Source organism: Dreissena polymorpha, chromosome 5 (assembly GCF_020536995.1).
Source record: "Dreissena polymorpha isolate Duluth1 chromosome 5, UMN_Dpol_1.0, whole genome shotgun sequence".
In the NCBI taxonomy this organism is placed as follows: domain Eukaryota; kingdom Metazoa; phylum Mollusca; class Bivalvia; order Myida; family Dreissenidae; genus Dreissena; species Dreissena polymorpha.
In genome coordinates this window covers 32,788,825-32,807,210 of record NC_068359.1, presented here as the reverse complement: position 1 = coordinate 32,807,210, position 18,386 = coordinate 32,788,825, and the positions used below count along the sequence as shown (strand labels likewise).

General features: G+C 35.2%; 2 protein-coding genes across 3 annotated transcripts in view; one reads left to right on the top strand and one right to left on the bottom strand.

Annotated features, from left to right (window-relative positions):
* Positions 1–53: 53 nt before the first annotated feature.
* The window catches only part of LOC127881776 (tRNA (guanine(6)-N2)-methyltransferase THUMP3-like), a 38,317-nt gene continuing 19,984 nt past the window's right edge, over positions 54–18,386 (bottom strand). The window contains exons 1-10 of one of the 2 annotated variants that reach the window (XM_052429916.1): positions 17,221–17,443; positions 14,010–14,087; positions 11,784–11,846; positions 10,766–11,228; positions 10,285–10,471; positions 8,355–8,424; positions 4,067–4,164; positions 2,471–2,558; positions 1,158–1,295; positions 54–338 (exon numbers count right to left, since the gene is read on the bottom strand). In XM_052429916.1, coding sequence (XP_052285876.1) covers positions 114–338; positions 1,158–1,295; positions 2,471–2,558; positions 4,067–4,164; positions 8,355–8,424; positions 10,285–10,471; positions 10,766–11,228; positions 11,784–11,846; positions 14,010–14,087; positions 17,221–17,412 — 1,602 coding nt within the window. In that variant the 5' untranslated portion in view covers positions 17,413–17,443 and the 3' untranslated portion in view covers positions 54–113. Of the gene's footprint in view, positions 339–1,157; positions 1,296–2,470; positions 2,559–4,066; positions 4,165–8,354; positions 8,425–10,284; positions 10,472–10,765; positions 11,229–11,783; positions 11,847–14,009; positions 14,088–17,220; positions 17,444–18,386 lie in introns of those variants that run through there. The other variant, XM_052429917.1, reaches the window with a different exon arrangement.
* Positions 17,432–18,386, top strand: part of LOC127881782 (ribitol-5-phosphate xylosyltransferase 1-like) — a 55,091-nt gene continuing 54,136 nt past the window's right edge. The window contains exon 1 of the mRNA XM_052429923.1: positions 17,432–17,789. Coding sequence (XP_052285883.1) covers positions 17,651–17,789 — 139 coding nt within the window. The 5' untranslated portion in view covers positions 17,432–17,650. The remainder of the gene's footprint in view (positions 17,790–18,386) is intronic.

Here is an 18,386-nt window from a genome sequence, read left to right as displayed (position 1 = left end):
TAGTTGCCCGGCACCTGCTGCTGTTAAGTATGTCCTACAAAAGAAATGCTTCATAACAATAGCAACATTTTATTGACATTTTGTGAAACACATCAATTCAAGTTTGTGGATGTCTATGAATCATCTCCCTTGGATGTCTCTGGATTGTCTCCCTTATCTCTACTGTCTTTATGGTGACCTCCCTTAGTTCGCTTGAACTCTCTAAGCATTGTCAATCTGTCCTCCATGTTGAATGGTAGCCTGGTCCTTGAGAGGACAAAAACACCTGCAGCTAGGCCCCCGAGATTGATCACGAGTGTCTTGGATCTGGTCCAATACTTATTCCACTTCTGTAGACTCTGAATAAGATGTGATTTAATGTTACATATAAGTGAACCATGCTCTGTGAAAAGAGGGTTTAATGAATGTGCGTTACGTGTCATTCCAAATAAGCCAGTGCAGTCTGTACAGGTTAATCAGGGACAACACTTTCGGCTGTTATGATATTTTTCGTTTCAAGAAAGTCTCTTCTAAGCAAAAATCCAGTACAAGCGAGAAGTGTCGTCCATGATTAGCCTGTGCGAACTGCATTAAGCCCCTTTTTCACAGAGCGCAGCTTAAATGTTTTAACCCTTTAATGCTAAGATACACATTTTCACCCGTTTGAAGTCACATAGATATTCAAATTACATTAAAGACCTATTTTAATATAGTCAACTTTAAATGGCTTCAAATATAACTCTTACTTTAAATTTTGTGCTAGTAATCTAGTTGAGGTTAATTTTAAGCTACTTACATGTATCTAGTTTAGGTTTCAAATATAACTTAAACTGTTACATTTGAGCTACAAACCTAGTTTAGGTTTAAATATATTTTATACTGTTACTTTTCAGCTACAAATCTAGTTGAGGTTTCAAATATAACTGATTTTGCTATTTTTGAGCTACAAATCAAGTATAGGTTAAAATACAAGTCATTCTGTTACTTTTAAGCAACAAATCTAGTTGAGATTTCAAATATAACTCATATTTTTATTTTTGAGCTACAAATCCAGTTTAGGTGTCAAATATAACTCATTGATACTTTTGAGCTCTGAATCTAGCTGAGGTTTCAAATATAAGTCACTAAATTATACTAAGCCAACAACTCAAGCCACCTATAAATGACCCCTGACTCACCCTGAACAGGCACTTTTGATCCTCCGTAAGCAGACAACAACGGCCAGATTCAGGTTGGACAACTCTCGCCATCTCCAGCAGTGCTCCTGGATACAGACGCCAGTTCTCTACCTTGTGACCCATCCGAACTCCAAATGGCTGGAAACAGAATCCTAGCATATTCCAACATCATTTCGCTGACATTGCTTTCAACAAAGAAGAAATTTATTCATGTCAAACTACACATAAGTGGAACTAATGGTAACAGTGAAACCTGTATCACCTTTCTCAAACTGTTTTGGCAGGAATGTAAATATCAACAAGGCTTGTTTCAACCAATGCACGCATAAAATCGTACAAACAAGGCCTTATGACGTCAAATGACTGAAATTCATTAACGTTATCTTACTTGCTTTAGAAATCATTCACTGGTAATTTTCTTGAAGAATGCGTAAAAATAATTTTAGCAATGAATAGCCTCAAAATTGAATTGTAGCATGGATTATCTAAAAAATTAAAAACAGCCGCCATATTAAAATGTTTATAAGACTTATTTCTATGGAAAAATCATGGGATTTTTTACTACTTGTGACAATAGCAGTGAACAATCATTTAACCAATTTAGATCCACAGACATTTTTCCTTCAATCATTAATGCAGAAAGGCTACTTTTCTAAAGTTACGAAGTATTATTAGTTACATTGTAAGTAACTGATGGTGTATGGGATATACACCCTCAGTAATTTCATACCATACGAACCTGTGTAACGATTATATCTCAACCGACTACTTGATTACTCGAGGTGTATGGAAATTACTCGGGGGTGTATGGAAAATACACCATGGGCATATGACCACTGTAAGCCAATCGGATTAGGCCATTTTTGAAGGAGGTGAGATATAAATAGGATCTGGCACTAGTTGTCCTATCATACCATATTTTATTAAACGAGTTCAGGAATTATGTTAGCAAGCGAGCCTTTAGCGAGCTTACTAACACATTTCCTGGACGAGTTTAATAAAATATGGTATGATATGACAACGTGTTTCAGATCTTTTTTATCACATGCTTTTAAATGAGCAAATTAAATAAATATTTACGCAAACATAATGATAAATCCCGAATGTTGTTTACATTTCGTGATGTCATTTGATGTTGCAACGTCATTTCAGCAAATTAACAAATTGCGATTGGTCAATAAACGAAAACTAAGCCAATGAAAACGCTTAAAGAGTATATTATACATGTGTAAGATAAAAATATATGTAATGGTTATATTACATGGGAAACAGGATATGGCATGTGATAAACAGTAATATTAAACAGCCGATACCAAATCTGTGATGAAAACGTCGACTGATTTATCCCTCAGTGGCAAGTTGCAAACATCCCAACGAATTGCATCAACCTTTCCTGTGGATCTGCACAAAGAAAATTAAAAGCGAGATTATACGATTTTTTATATGTGTTAAATTGTAATGTATTGATAAAATATGTTACAATAACACAAAATAGGCAAGAAAAATTATACACTAAAGATGAATTTCATAAAATGCAGCAAAGACAAATTAGCGCTCCGAGCCGATTGTGACGAAGATATTTTTTCTACAATGACTGAAACATTCGTTTTTTTATTAGGATCAGAGTTAGTGTTCGTGTGTCGTATTATATATTGTTGCAGGCATTTAATTTAGATTCACATTGTTTATGCATGATATACATGCTGGCAAATTCGACTGTACAGACATTTTCGATTTCAGAATTAAATATCTGGCTTATTTCGCATTTTTCGACACATGCTCTTCTTAACTTTTATTTTAATTTACATTGAAATATATATATAATAAGTTTTTTACACATGTTATATAAAGTCATAAATATTTTACAAAATTGTATAATCTTGCTTTAATATACAAAACATTACAGAACATGACAAAACATTCAGGTAATATCTGGTAAATGTGATTTTTTTAAACACAGAAATACAGGTATAAGAATTTATTTAAGATGTCTATGAAAGCAACATTATTGGATAACTTCTAACAGATAATACGATTGCTATATAGTTTCAACAAACAGAAACACTTTTAGAACTATTAAAATGGCACACTTCAATTGTTTATCTAAATTAATTATCAAGTAAGAGAAAATGTTAAGGTCGAGTAAAGTTAACATTTATGTAAGTTCCTATTTTCACATTTGAAAAAAGAATGCCACATGAAATTGTATAGTCTATCTAAAGCTTTGCCACAAATGTGACTAATATACCTGCGCTGCCATGGTAACTAGGTTCAAGGGAAGACAACTAAGGAATGTGTGTATTTTATGGTGTTTCACTCAAGTTGCAAATTTAAAGCTCAATTAATATTGAATTTTTTTTTCTTTACAAACTTGTAAAATTTAATGCTGAAAGACCAATGGTACAACATACTAAAATATGAGCTCCTTCATGCAAAAACGGGTCTTATAAAATGTGGGGCCAGTGTAGCTCCAGACAAGCCTGCGCATTCCACGCAGTTGTCAGGGGCTACACTGTCAGCTTTTAAAACTACCAAACCTTGCATGACTTTATAATGGACAGGGGAGCTCCTGACTAGACAGTGCCAATGCTTTGCTGGCTCCATATGGTATAAGACCCATTTTCGCATGATGCATCACATATTCTCCCTTACAGTTGGTCAATAACAACATCAGTACTTTTTAACTCTTTCAGTGCTGGAACCGAATTTTGAAGGCCTTTGCATACAGTTTGGATCCAGATGAGACGCCACAGAACGTGGCGTCTCATCTGGATCCAAACTGTTTGCTATTCTGATAGTACTCTTTGAAAAAATCGAAGAAAATGCTAATTTTAGAAATTCAGCAGACGACATTTTAGCAGACGACAATTTCCCAGCATACAAAGGGTTAAAAGACCCCATGAACCTACTCGCTGGAGAGAAACTTCAAGTTGCTCCGAACTCTGTTGAGACAATTCTTCCCGATTTCACCCGCAAGATGGAAGGACTGTTGCCCACTCAGGATACCCTGTGGTTACCAATGGATACAGTAATTATACGAACAATCAGACAATCTCAGGACAATGTAGAAAATTAGCATACATGTGTTGTAAGTTTTCTTAACGCTTTCTAGTAAGCATAATTATGGCCTCATTAATACAAACAGTAAAAATACCCTCTAAACAAGGGAACACAACAAAGATTAGAACACTCCTATTGAACTGCCCTTTGGGAAACCCAGCTTTCATGCATACGCCTAAAGTATCGCCCCAGATAAGCTTGAGCAGTCAGCACAGGCTAATCTGAGTTGATACTTTCTGCTTTTATGGAATATCTCGTTTAAAAGAAGTCTCTGCTACATGAAAATCGAGTCTAGTTCCTGGGACGACACTTTACACACATAAATAAAGCAAGGTTTTCCCAGAACGCGGCTTAATTTACTTGGACTGTGAAATGTGATGTGTGCTCAATGAAGGCATGATAATATGCACTTACGCTTATTAAGCTAAAATTTACATCTTTGTAAACTAGACAGGGAGCGTGGCAGTTTTTCTTATATGGCTATAGAGAAAACCTTGTTTCCTCTCTAAAAGTAACATTTTTAGTCCAATCTTCATGAAACTTGGTCAGAACATGTGTCCCATTAATATCTTGGTCAAATCGAAAAATGGTTCCAGTCTGTTGAAAACATTGCCACCAGAAGCTGAGCATTTTTCCTTAAATGGCTATAGTAAAACCTTGTTTACACTTTAGTAGTCACATTTTAGTCCAATCTTCATGAAACTTGTTCAAACATTTTTTTTAATGATAGTTGGGCTGAGTTTGTGGAAATGGCTCGTCCAAAAACATGGCCCATTCCATACATCATCGTAACATGGCTATAGTGAAACATTGTTAACACTCTAGAAGTTACGTTTTAAGTGCAATTAATCTAAATGAAACTTAGTCAGAACACTTGCTCTAATTACTTTTCATTAGAGTTCAATTTTGTTTCCAATTTGTTGAAAAACATGGCTAAGGGGGGAGGGGGGCAGTTTTCCTTAGATGGCTATAGTGAAAACTTGTTGTCGCTATATTAGCCACATTTATTGGCGATTCTTCATGAAACTTGGTCAGAACATTTGTCCCAATGAAATCACGTCTGGGATTGAAACTGGGTCATGTGAGCTTAAAAACTAGGTCACTAGGTCAAATAAAAAAACATGTTAATACTCTAGAAGTCACTTTTTTGGTCCAATCTTCATGAATCAGTTAGGACTTTCTCAGTATAGTCTATTTCCTTTAGGTCTCAGGCCTGAGCGTCCATTGCCCTCTTGTTTCAATATACTAAGGTCTGTCATTTAGAGGGATTATGTGTAGTCTGTTTGCACTATTAATATTTAATGTCATGTCTTTTATTCTCAAAATAAGTGACTACCACTCTTATCTGGAATCTTCTAACTTGGACCATAAATGTGACTTCTACTCAGTGTTAACAAGGTGTTACTAAAGCCATGCCTCCCCCCATGGAGTCCATGTTTTTCAACAGACCAGAACCATTTTCAAACTAAGCCCAGATATCATTTGAACAAATGTTCTGACCCAGTTTCATGAAGATTGGGCAATAAATATAACTTCTAGAGTGTTAACAAGGTTTTACTATAGCCATATAAGGAAAACTGCCCTGCCCCCTGGTGGTCATGTTTTTCATCCAACCGGGACCATTTTTCTCACTCGTACAAGATATCATGACAATTGGAAAATAAATATTGCCCCTACTGTTAACAAGGAAAATATTGACCACGGACAACAGACGACGGACAAAAGGCTATCACATTGTGCTCAGGTGAGCTTAAAAGTCTGCTTTATACTCTGAGATTTTTAGACAAGCCATTTATAAAAATAACGCAAACCAGTAGCCATTACAAGACACACAAATATATCCAAACAGACACTATGTTTCATGATTATTGTTAGAGCATTTCAGTAATACATACATTTGGGACCAGCACGTCTAGCCACATAAGAGGCTTCCAGCTACACCAGTTTGGAGGCATTTTACTAAATGTGAGCTTATGGCAATAAAAGTCCACTATGTAACAACAGAACAAAGGATTATTACCTCCACATTACAGGATAGTGGTGAAACTTCAGTCTTATACAGACTGACAAGTTATTACTGTAAACACGTGTATTCCCATCACAGCCATAAAACAATCCAGGAAATACACTTTGTAGTACAATGCTATATAGTACATAAAGTGCCCAGTGACATGTTTAAGAACAAGCATTTTCAGCCTATGAAACAAGTGATGTTGGAATAAAAGCAATTTCAATACCAGAAAACTGACCATACTTGAAATATATGTTTCTATTTTATGCTTATGGTTTATAGAGAAATGTCAGTGACTTAAAACTGATAATTCACTGTTTCAAACAGTTAAAATTAACAGAGGAAATTATCAATAATTTTCACTGTTATACAGTGAAATGACGTCGTTTTCATGACCTTACACCATCATAATTTCAGCAAAAATGCCGTACAAAAATTAATCATTTATAAGCAAAAACTAAAAAAGAACATTTGTTGGATTTCGTGAAATATCGATTTTAGTTAAAAACACGATTCCCTCTACTGGGCTGCTTTGAAGCCATGTATTTGACATTTGACCTTATAGGATGACTTTGACCTTTCACCACTCAAAATGTGCAGCTCCATGAGATACACATGCATGCCAAAAATCAAGTTGCTATCTTCAATATTGCAAAAGTTATGGGCAATGTTTAAGTTTTCTGACGGATGGACAGACTGACTGACAGAGGGTCTGATGGACAGTTCAACTGCTATATGCCACCCTACCGGGGGCATATAAATATTTGTTCTTTGATCACTCTATTTAAAATAGAATTTTCCACCAAATCCAACAAATATCCATAACATATTATTTAACTTGCAAATACTGACATTGTTATATCATAAAGTGCATCATTAACCCTTGCATGCTGGGAAATTTGTCGTCTGCTAAAATGTTGTCTGCTGAATTTCTAAAATTAGCATTTTATTCATATTTTTTCGAGGAATACTATAAGAATTGCAAACAGTTTGGATCCTGATGAGACACCACATTATGTGGCGTCTCATCTGGATCCAAACTGTTTGCAAAGGCCTTCAAAATTCGGTTCCAGCACTGTAAGAGTTAATCAAACGCCATTGCCCAGCATCACACAATATTTATCACGAAAATTCTAAAATCCCAGAGACGTACCGCACTTTACCTTGTAAAATGGAAAAAAACAACTAAAGCCTCATGTCAGGAAAAACGTAAGTATAAAGACGATGAAATATGATACTAAATCCTCTTAACAAAGTAAACTAGAAATGGTGCGGCAGAGGCCGAAGCGTATCCCCACGCCGCATGTTTGACCCAGGGGGCGTCCTAAGGTTGATAATGGGGCCATGAATAGTTGAGATTGACCGTATTGTCATAAGAGATGTTTAGTATCAATTTGAAGTAAATCGGTGGAGAAATGAAGAAGTTAATGTAAAATAACATAAAGAAATGAGTGAAAACCTCTGACCTGGCCCCAACCCAACCCCCATAACTTTTGATCCAGAGGTCAGATCAAAATTACATATAGTGCACTGTCGCACACATGCTCATAGCTACCATGTGTGTAAGTTTCAAGATTGTAGGATGGACAGACAGTGGAGATAACCACAATATCCCCACGCTTTTCAAAAAGCGTGGGGATAACAATAACTACAAGCAAAATCTGTGAGGGTATAACAAAAATGTGCAAGTAAATTCCCAAAATGATTTGTATTAAATAATTAATGACCCATGTGGCTTTAAATGTTCCTGATGAATCAAATAATGAGGACCCATATCATGAAGTTTATTGCACGACATACATATGAGCTTTATGCATGTGTGCAAAGTGAAATGAAATAACCCCAGTCATTTTGTACAGGCTAATCAGGAACAAAACTGTATGTCTAAAATGGATTTTTTCTAAGAAGAGACTTTGTGTTAACAAAAAATAAAAGAAAATGTCATTCCTTAGTTACCTGTGCAGACTGCAAAACTTTATGTCTAAAATGGATTTTTGCTAAGAAGAGACTTTCTGTAAAAAAAAATACAAGAAAATCAGAAAATGTCAACCCGTATTTGCCTGTGAAGACTGCACATTTTTCCAGACAAAGACAAATACATGTATGAATTTGTTCCTGTTTATTACCTGAATTGGGATGCTCCCTGCACCACACATCGGATCACATACTATGTCTCCAGTTTGTATCTCACATAATCTGAAATGAAAACAGATTCCTGTATAATCATTTATAATTGTTTTCACACCTCCAGGTTTTTCAAAAAGTGACCTTTTTGTTGACAAGTAAATTGTATCATTCTACTTTTTTGGAAAAGACAAATAATGAATTTGTGAAAGTCATTTCCTTATGTGTTTTTTGCATAATTTATGGATTGGCAAACCCATAAAAGCAACAAAAAAATAATGTCCAACAAATAATAATATCTTTAAAGTATATCTTCAAATGTTTTGGCAGTTTCTTTATGTTCTCATAACATCAGTTCAGCAAACAAGAAACATATTATGCAATTGAAAATTTAATTTGAAATCAATAAAACATTAAACATTATTTCAATCAATGCCATGACCATACAATGTTTTTCTGTTAAACTTTAATTAGAAACTAACAAAAAATTAGATAATAATTACTAAGGCTGATCCAATACAATATTATAATACACATTTTTTATCGTGCAGGGCTCGACATTAACTTTTGAAGCCACTTGTCCAGTCGGACAAGTAGACCATAATTTCACTTGTCCTGACCAAAAAGCAACTTGTCCTGACCGTTATATCTTATTCTGCTCAGTACTTTGCAAAAATAATGAAATAATACAAAATGCTCAAATCATAAAGACTCGAATCGTTCAAAATACATGTAAACATAATTGTAGGCAATTTAAATACAAAAAGAACTGACTAGAATAACAGGAAAACTCAAGATTATTGATTTTTAAACATTATACAAAGCCATAATACCTGACAAAACTTGTGTGTTGCCAACATCAAACAGAAAATGTTAAAAGTGATGTTTATGTACAGTACTTAACTGATATTTAAAAAAAAATCATTCTATACATATAGAGGACGTCACTACTTTAATTGTCTGTAAGACCGGTGTGTACCGGTGTCGTAAAATGCATATTCTTTACAAGGGAAAATATTCTTGTTATCTTGGCAAAGAAAAAAATGTTAAGGGTTGATTCCCTTGTAAACAGTACAGTGTAGTACATGTATCACTCACTTAGGAATGGAGAGTAACGTAATGAATAGACTGGGGGTGTCCGACGATGGGAACTATCGGAATATCTCGGGCTTCGACGATTAAACGTATACAAAATATACTCGGAAAAGTTGAGTGATATCTCCACAGAAATAATGGGTTTAAAGGCATTTTTTCTAAGTTATACAATTATAATGACCACTTGTCCCGTCGGACTAGCAAATTCTTTATTTACTTGTCCGGACTAACAATTTGGTTGTCCCGGACAGTCGGACTACCTTTAATGTCGAGCCCTGTCATGATGATCATTTGTTAAAGTCATGTAATTAATAGCATGGGCATGTTGTATTTAAATCATGTTTTGAATATGTTTTTATTGCTTACATTAGTGTTTAATGTAAAACAATGTCCTTGAAAACATGTCACTCTATTTATGTACTCAATGAGTACATTCCATTTTCCATGCCTTGAAAAATATCAGCATCAAAATACATCAGGGATTTCAATTGAAGCCGAATCCTGCTTTATTCATGCAACCATTTTTACATTTTCTCACTTTCGAATTCTTCAAATTGTTTGCCTTTCACCATTTTGATGCAAATACTACGAGATAGCTAACTCTATAATTCTATAATATATTTTATGTATAAAAATTGTGTGTTTTTGTCGCATTTCTCTAAAAAAATTAATAAGAAAATTTGAAGAGCATTTAACAAATACATGTAAGGAGAAAGAAAATAATTTTGGACTGCAGTATTTTATCCCAGCAAATTTCAGCGACTGGGTCATTTCATTTCATATCAAAATCTATTGAAATCCCTGCATATATTTGTTCATCCCTTGTTTTTTAGCAACCTGAGCATGCCGTTTGCCACAGTGGGTCTCAGAGTGGTAGGCCCGAATGTGGTGATGTCACGTTTATGGAGACTCTCTTTTGTGAGTCCCATGCTGACTGCCACCTGGTGTTCGTCAATATTCAACAGCACCTCCATGTCGAACTCTGTCATCTTCACGTTCCAGCCAAAGTAACAGTATATTGCACCTGAAAAAAAAGAAAATAATATAGTTTGCCTATAGCTATGTTTTTTATTAATAATTTCTATATTACTAATACGCGGTTAACTCTGATCCATCTTTTTATTGTGTAAGATTATGTAATGTATAAACATTTTTAATTAAATGACTAAGTTACTGTACGACATTGACATGTGTTCATGTTTTTTTTTAAATACTCATGAAAGCTATGGCCGAAACATGTTTTGTATATAAGAAATTAAAATAAACCAAAGTAAGAAGTTTGTATGGTATACATTTATTTTACTTAATTACATCCCACCTCCAAAGTTTGCGGCTGCGGTCATGGAATCAAAGTTGTGACTGTCCCCAGTCCTATGGCATGTCACCCTAAAAGAGGGCATCAACGGATTCCAAGGATTTTCACGAACTCTTGGCTTTTTTGCCGCATTTACCTCCACAGATTCTGTACAGTCTTTCTGGACATTATCTTTTGCATCCACAGGTAACAGTTGCACTGTGTCTGTATTGCATAAGGCTTCGACAGGCTCTCCTTGAACACCATCCAAATGTTCATTCTTATCATTGACTTGGTCTGTATCTTTAGCGAGTTTGTCTTTTAGCTCTCTCTTCTTTTTCCACTTATTTCCTTTGGATTTGCGTTTTGACTTCTCCGCACTTTTGGGTGGTTGTATGTTTGGAAAGCAAGGTTCACCAAAGTCAGACGTGATATTTTCAGGCACAGCAGCAATGTTGTGTTCAAATGAAAAAAATCTTTTCCAAATCTAAAAAAACAATAACTTCTATTACAGAGGGAAGAAAATATAAACTCTTATCCTGACATTTTTGATGCAGTGATATTGTAATTTTTTTACAACTTGTCATTTAAAGATGCTGGCATGTGAATGGGGAGAATAACCATACAATAATTATAATTCAAACAATACAATAATTATAATTCTGTTTTCATGAATTTCTTCTCGACATGTCTGATTCTGTAATTTTTATAATGCATTTATTATATCTTAAGCTGGTCTCAATGAAGGAAAGTTAATAGAAATATTTATAAATTGATATTATTATTTTTGCATTCAAAATGATGTGATGTTTATTTGAAAAAGAAACAAATAACATCAGGGAAGCATACAAACAAATGTGAGACCAAGAACTAAAATTAATCAATTATTAGATATTATCACAAGCATGGATCAGTATTCCACCAAGCTCCCTGTACCATTGATGATCATAGTGCTTTCCCTAAAAAGTAACATGAAATTGTCTCAAATTAACTTCATACATTTTCAATGCAACAACATTTTATAAACAGATTGCAGTTTTACCTGAATTCCTAACGGCCAGTTGACTTCAGAAACCAGATTTCTAAGTTTTCGCATATTTTCAACCTAAAACAAAGGTCTTATATTCAAACAGATATTTGAAATTCCGCTTAATGTCAAAAATAAACTAGAGCTTTGTCACAGACGTTACGTATACCCCCACATGCCGCATTGACACAGACTATTTTGCAAGCTGTCTTCACAAAACAAGAGAATCTAAATGGTGATTTTTTTAAATTATTGTGCCATTATTATTTATGGCCATTTTGACCTTTGAACTCTTGAATTCTTTCGCATGACATGCTGTCCAATGACTGTGAACAAAATTAATGTACAGAGTCATTTTAAAATCTCACAATGAATGACATATTTATGGCCCGGACAAGCTCATTTATGGCCATTTTCTACTTTTTAACTCCAAGTGCGACCTTGACCATGAAGATATCTACGTAATTCTTTCGCATGACACATTGTCCAATGATTGTGAACAAATGTACCAAGTAATTTTAAAATCTCACAATGAATGACATAGTTACGGCCGGGACAAGATCATTTACGCCCATTTTTGACCTTTGAACTCACAGTGTGACCTTGACCTTGGAGATATCAGCGTAATTCTTTCGAGCGACACACCATCCAATAATGGTGAACAAATGTGCCAAATGATTTTAAAATCTCACAATGAATGACATAGTTATGGCCCAGACAAGCTCATTTATGGCCATTTTTGACCTTTGAACTCAAAGTTTGACCTTGGAGATATCAACGTAAATCTTTCTCGCGACACACCGGCCAATGATGCTGAACAAATGTGCCAAATGATTTGAAAATCTCACAATGAACAACATAGTTATGGCCCAGACAAGCTCATTTATGGCCATTTTTGACCTTTGAACTTAAAGTGTGACCTTGACCTTGGAGATATCAACGTAATTCTTTCGCACGACACACTGTCCAATGATGGTGAGCAAATGTGCCAAATGATTTTAAAATCTCACAATGAATGACATAGTTATTGCCCGGACAAGCTCATTTATGGCCATTTTTGATCTTTGAACTCAAAGTGTGACCTTGACCTAGGAGATATCGACGTAATTCTTTCGCATGACATACCGTCCAATGATGGTGAAATTTTTTTCCGAATGATTTTCAAATCTCACAATAAATGAAAAAGTTATTGCCCGGACATGCATTTTACCTTTCTTTGAACTCAAAGTGTGACCTTGACCTTGGAGATAACAACGAAATTCTTTCGCGCGACACACCGTCCAATGATGGTGAACAAATTTGCCAAATGATTTTTAAATCTCACAATAAATGATGAAGTTATGGCCCCGACGTGCATTTGACCTTTGAACTCCAAGTGTGAGCTTGACCTTTGAGATGTTGACGTACTTTTTTCACAAGACACACTGTCCCATGATGGTGAACAAATGTACCAAGTTATTTTAAAATCTAACGATAAATGACATAGTTATGGCCCGGACAAACTTTCGGTTTAAAACACACTAAGTGACCCTGTGACCTAGTTTTTGACTGGGCATGACCCATATTTAAACTTGACATAAACATCATCTAGATACAACTTGTGACCAAGTTTGGTGAAGATCGGATGAAATTTCTGGACAGACAGACAGACCGACCGAACGACCGACAAAGTGACTCCTATATAGCCCCCATTACCAATGGTAATGGTGGTATAATAAATAAACATTAAAGGCAGATGAGAGAATTTATTTACATTATTATGAAATGGGGCTTTATGCAGTCCGCATAGGCTAATATGGGAGAACACTTCTGTTTTTATGGAAATTTTCCATTAAAGGAAGTCACTATTTAACGACAATACCGTTTATGCCGAAAGTGTTCTTCCTGATTAGCCTGTGTGGACATCACGGGTTAATCTGGGACGACACTTGGTTGCACATGCACTTAGCCCAGTGACCCCAGAACGAGGCCTTATTAACCCTTTCTCACTCAGAAGTGAAAATGGCATGTGCAAACAGTATAAAATCAGAACAGCCTGCGAGTAACTCGCAGTCTGTTCAGGTTTTATGCTATTTGCTGCACATCAGTATCTAAGGGTTTGAAATGAAGCCTTTAAAACTTGTATCTAGTAAGAAAGGTCTTGAATTAAATTTAACTTTCATAGGGAAAACAAATGCATAAAAATACATATCTAATTGGAAAAAGGATTAAAATGGCCGTCTCCAGCTGGAGTTACTATACCTGATCATCTGAGAATGTGTAATTGGAGTTATAGAACATCAATACACGAAAATTGTCAACTGTCCTCAGTTTAGCGACCTGAAATACATGAATACCGATGTGAGAATAATCTACCGTCTGCTGTAGTGCAAGGCTAGAATATGTTCAAACATGCACTTATTAATCCACATACAACAAGACTATTGCCAAGCAATATAGTCCCCTACCGGCTCCACTATTGTCAGAAATTCCACAATTGTCAGATTTTTTAATATATATATTTGTTGCCTTAGCAACCAGAATTTTTGACGTAGGAACAAAATGAAATGACGTGCATAATGTCCATATTGCCATCTATCCATGTTTCAAGTTTCATGAAAAATATCAAGAACTTTTAAAGTTATCGCAGGATCCAGAAAACCACCATTTTCAGCAGTATTTCTAGTCTATTTGTTGCCATAGCAACCATAATTTTTGACGTAGGAACAAAATAAAATGACGTGCATAATGTCCATATTGCCATCTATCCATGTTTCAAGTTTCATGAAAAAATATTAAGAACTTTTAAAGTTATCGCAGGATCCAGAAAAGTGTGACTGACTGACTGACAGACAGAGCGCAAACCATAAGTCCCCTCCGGTGAAACCGGTAGGGGACAATTAAACTAAATGTTGTACCTGCAATAACAGAAGGAATGGCAGATTTATTCACTGCTAGTACTAGGTGTTGAAATATTGAACATTATTGTAATATTTTCCCCACTAGCCTGCCTATTGACTGCTATATTTCAAGTCCCCATTCACGGAGATATATAAGGGCAGAATCGTAAGAAAACCTGTTTTTATTGAGGATTTCACTGAAAATCCAGTTGAAATCGGTAGAAAACAAACAATATAGCGATTTTTATTTTGGGGTCAAGTACGGTAAAGTATGAAAACAACCTAATTAATATTCATGATTTGACACGTTAATTAAAAACTAAACAAACAAAATTGCAGATACGGGCGAATTTAGCGGAGAAAAGGTAAGAACAAATGCAAATACATCTGTTACAGACATAAACTGAGTTGCAGCGTTACGTTTTTGCTAAATCTTATCTTCCATATGCTTATTATGTTTAGCGACAGCTAAATATAGATATAATTTGCATAACTCGTGATGCTGCTATGATTTTCGCCTTTTGCATGTAGTTATATATTATTTTAACGATTCAAAACCGATTTTGATCAGGTTTTCGATGTCAACCTGGATAAAAAATATATTTTAATGAATTTATATAAATTTTATTTCTCACTATACCATTTATATGCAAAACAACGATCTATTCCGCGAACGGGGATGTTAAATATTCATTTTATTTTTTATTTTATGAATACAGGCATGTCTTGTCACATCAAATCATTTTAAAGAAGTGATGATAAATAGCAGTGAATGTTATAAGTACCGTCACTACTTACAAATGGTAATTATATCATAAATTCTATTGAAAAACATTTCATTTACAGTACAGGCAACGTGTACTTTGACAAACGCCACTCGTCGCGGTGCTCATTTTACGGTGTTCACTTACCAAACGACCCCCGCGATGGGTGTTCAGATCATATATTCGCGGGGGCCGTTTTCCATAAGGTGGACACCGTGAATCACCGCGGACCCATAATATCTACCGCGGTGTTCATCGTGTTCGCTAGAAATAAAATAATTGAACATAAACGTAGGTCGGTACCAATTTGCAGAAAGAATCTACCGTGTGTTTGAATGTTATAGGTGTCATTTGGTGTCTAAAAAATCAACAACGATTACGAACAATCACAATTGATTACCGCATACATGCAAAAATTCCCGTCTCTGTCCATTACCCAATAATCCCAAGATTTCCGATTTCATGCAAATTCTGGTCAATGATGATGATAAAAGTGTGATAGAAATGCAAAAATCACAAACGTTCGCCATATCTCTAAACTATCAAATGAATTTCGGCATATGTTTTTATTTTAAGATTTGATGAAATAAGCGCCCAATCAGAACAGGTGTATTCCAACATTCGTAAATCACCTGAAGCCTAGTGCGCGCGTTGTGTAGAGTTCATGTTCTGTTAAAAATTGTAGCCACAAATAAATACATGTATATATGCCCATGATATTTTCATTTCCTTTGTTCTGAACCATAAAAAGCGCGGGAAAATTGGCGTGGGTGTATTTATTTTTTACACAAAATCTTCGTAGCGCAGACAACATTGGGATCTTTTAATTTCGATTTAAAGTTTCGTAGTGAATTTCTTCTCAAGTATCGGGGAAGCTCGCGAATGATTTGGAATTGACATTTCATCTGAATAAAATAAAAATCAAACACGCTGTAACACGCCATATTTAGATTTCATGGAAAATGTACAAGTCATTTTCTGGAAATCGGGAGAAATGAAACCCAATTTTGTGAAACCAAAATGGCAATTGCATTGATTAACACCATAAAAGTTAATCGTATTGATCATCTAAACGCTTAGTTTTAGTTTCCGACTTAACATACTGCCCTAGTTTAAGTACGCATAAATGTGCACATAATATCTACATGTACATGAAGTATATGATTTTATTTTGTACATGTACATGTACATTTAAAACGCGTGAATGACCCTCGAAGACAGGTGTTTATGGTTGCTGCGCAGCATCGCGGTGATCACGGGTGTTCCCGTTAACGATAGCGTGCAATCGCGGCGATTTCCGGTGTTAGCTTAACACCGCGGTCAGTAGCGTGTCCGCCCCCCGCGAAATGTCACCCATTGGGAAAATTGAACACCGCGGACACGCGTTTTTTGTCAAAGTACACGTTGCCTGTACTGTTATTGTTGTTAAAAAGCTTTACCCCTTTAATCCAAATAGCATTGGGTCTTCCTCAGTGGTACTGCGCAAATGTGTATCAGACAATCACCATAGGGTACTGATTAAACCAACCAGGAATTATCTTTGGATTTGTCATTTAATAAACATTATGATCAAACTGAGAATATTATTAATACCATTCAAAACAGCTTAAACACTTTACGTCCCAAGTCATAATGCTTTATATTGGTAGGGCCAGTGCCTACAAATAACATTTTAAATCCACGACACATTCATTGTTATTTAATGTGACACGGGAAGGGTGATATTTAAATGACTTTTTAACAGACCTAGGCAGTGTACTGCATAGGACTCATTTGTACGGCAAAAAATTGTTACAGCACCGAATTTACCTCTTTCACTAAACTCATTGGGCATTCAAAGCGGATTCTGCCCCTAAGTCCAATGGCTTTAATACCCAGCTTTTCTTGAACTTCTTCGCCAGCCACTGTCTCAAATCCTGTGGTAACTGTTGCGTCAATAGTGCAAACATCATGCACATCAGATGCATCGGAATTTTTCATGTTGTCCATGGGCGCCGCCATCTTGAGTCGTAAATCACGTGACTTTATAAATACATCTACTTTCACTTTGCTCTGCCACTTTGGATTAAGAAGTCAGTGCTTGCGTGAATTCAGATAAGAGACACACAAGAAAACAAATCGCCTCTGGATACAAAGGAATTTGCATGGAACATAAGATTACGAGTTTGTGAAGTTGTTGAGAGAAATAAGCTGCTAATGGCTATGCCAACATTCGGGATATTTACGTGGTGTTTTGAGAATGAGGTTTAATTTCAATCAAATAGCATATTTCATATTGTTTTGTTACCTGATTGTATCAGGTTTTACAGGATACATAATTGTGAGAAATAAACTATGGAACGAACAAGTACTGAAGGCAAAGTACCAGCGCTTGACAGGTATTATATAGTTAGTTTAATTACATAGAACATGTTTTGATTAATTGAACTTATTTTGTTTGTGCACTTTTTTGTTTGTATTAAAGAGACTTGTTTACAAAATGTGCAACTTTTTGTCACATATTCAAAAAATCAAAGAACAATAAACATCAGGGAGCACATTTACAACAATCATCATATGAAATAATGAAAATTATCATGAGTTACAAATAAATAAATAATTTTGAGTTTTTCTGTTGTTTTTTTTTACATATATATTTTGTTACTTATATAAAGTGTAATATTATGATGTAACAGTCCAGATAATCAAGTTGTTAAGATGATAGGCTATTTAAAAAAGATCATTGGTTCAAACCCAATTGGCCTATAAAGTTTTTCTAGCTTTTTTTTCATTCTTTCTAAAATTGTATACTTTTTATTAAACTTGGCTCTCTTTTATGCCATATTTATTGGTTTATTGGTTTAAAACGTTTAAAAATAGATAAATCTGTAAATGACTGTCACTATAATCCAACTCCCCAAATTACCAACTTCTGAACCTCCTAGCTGTATGTACTCATAAAAGTTTAAAGCATTCAAAAAAACTCAACGTGTCCC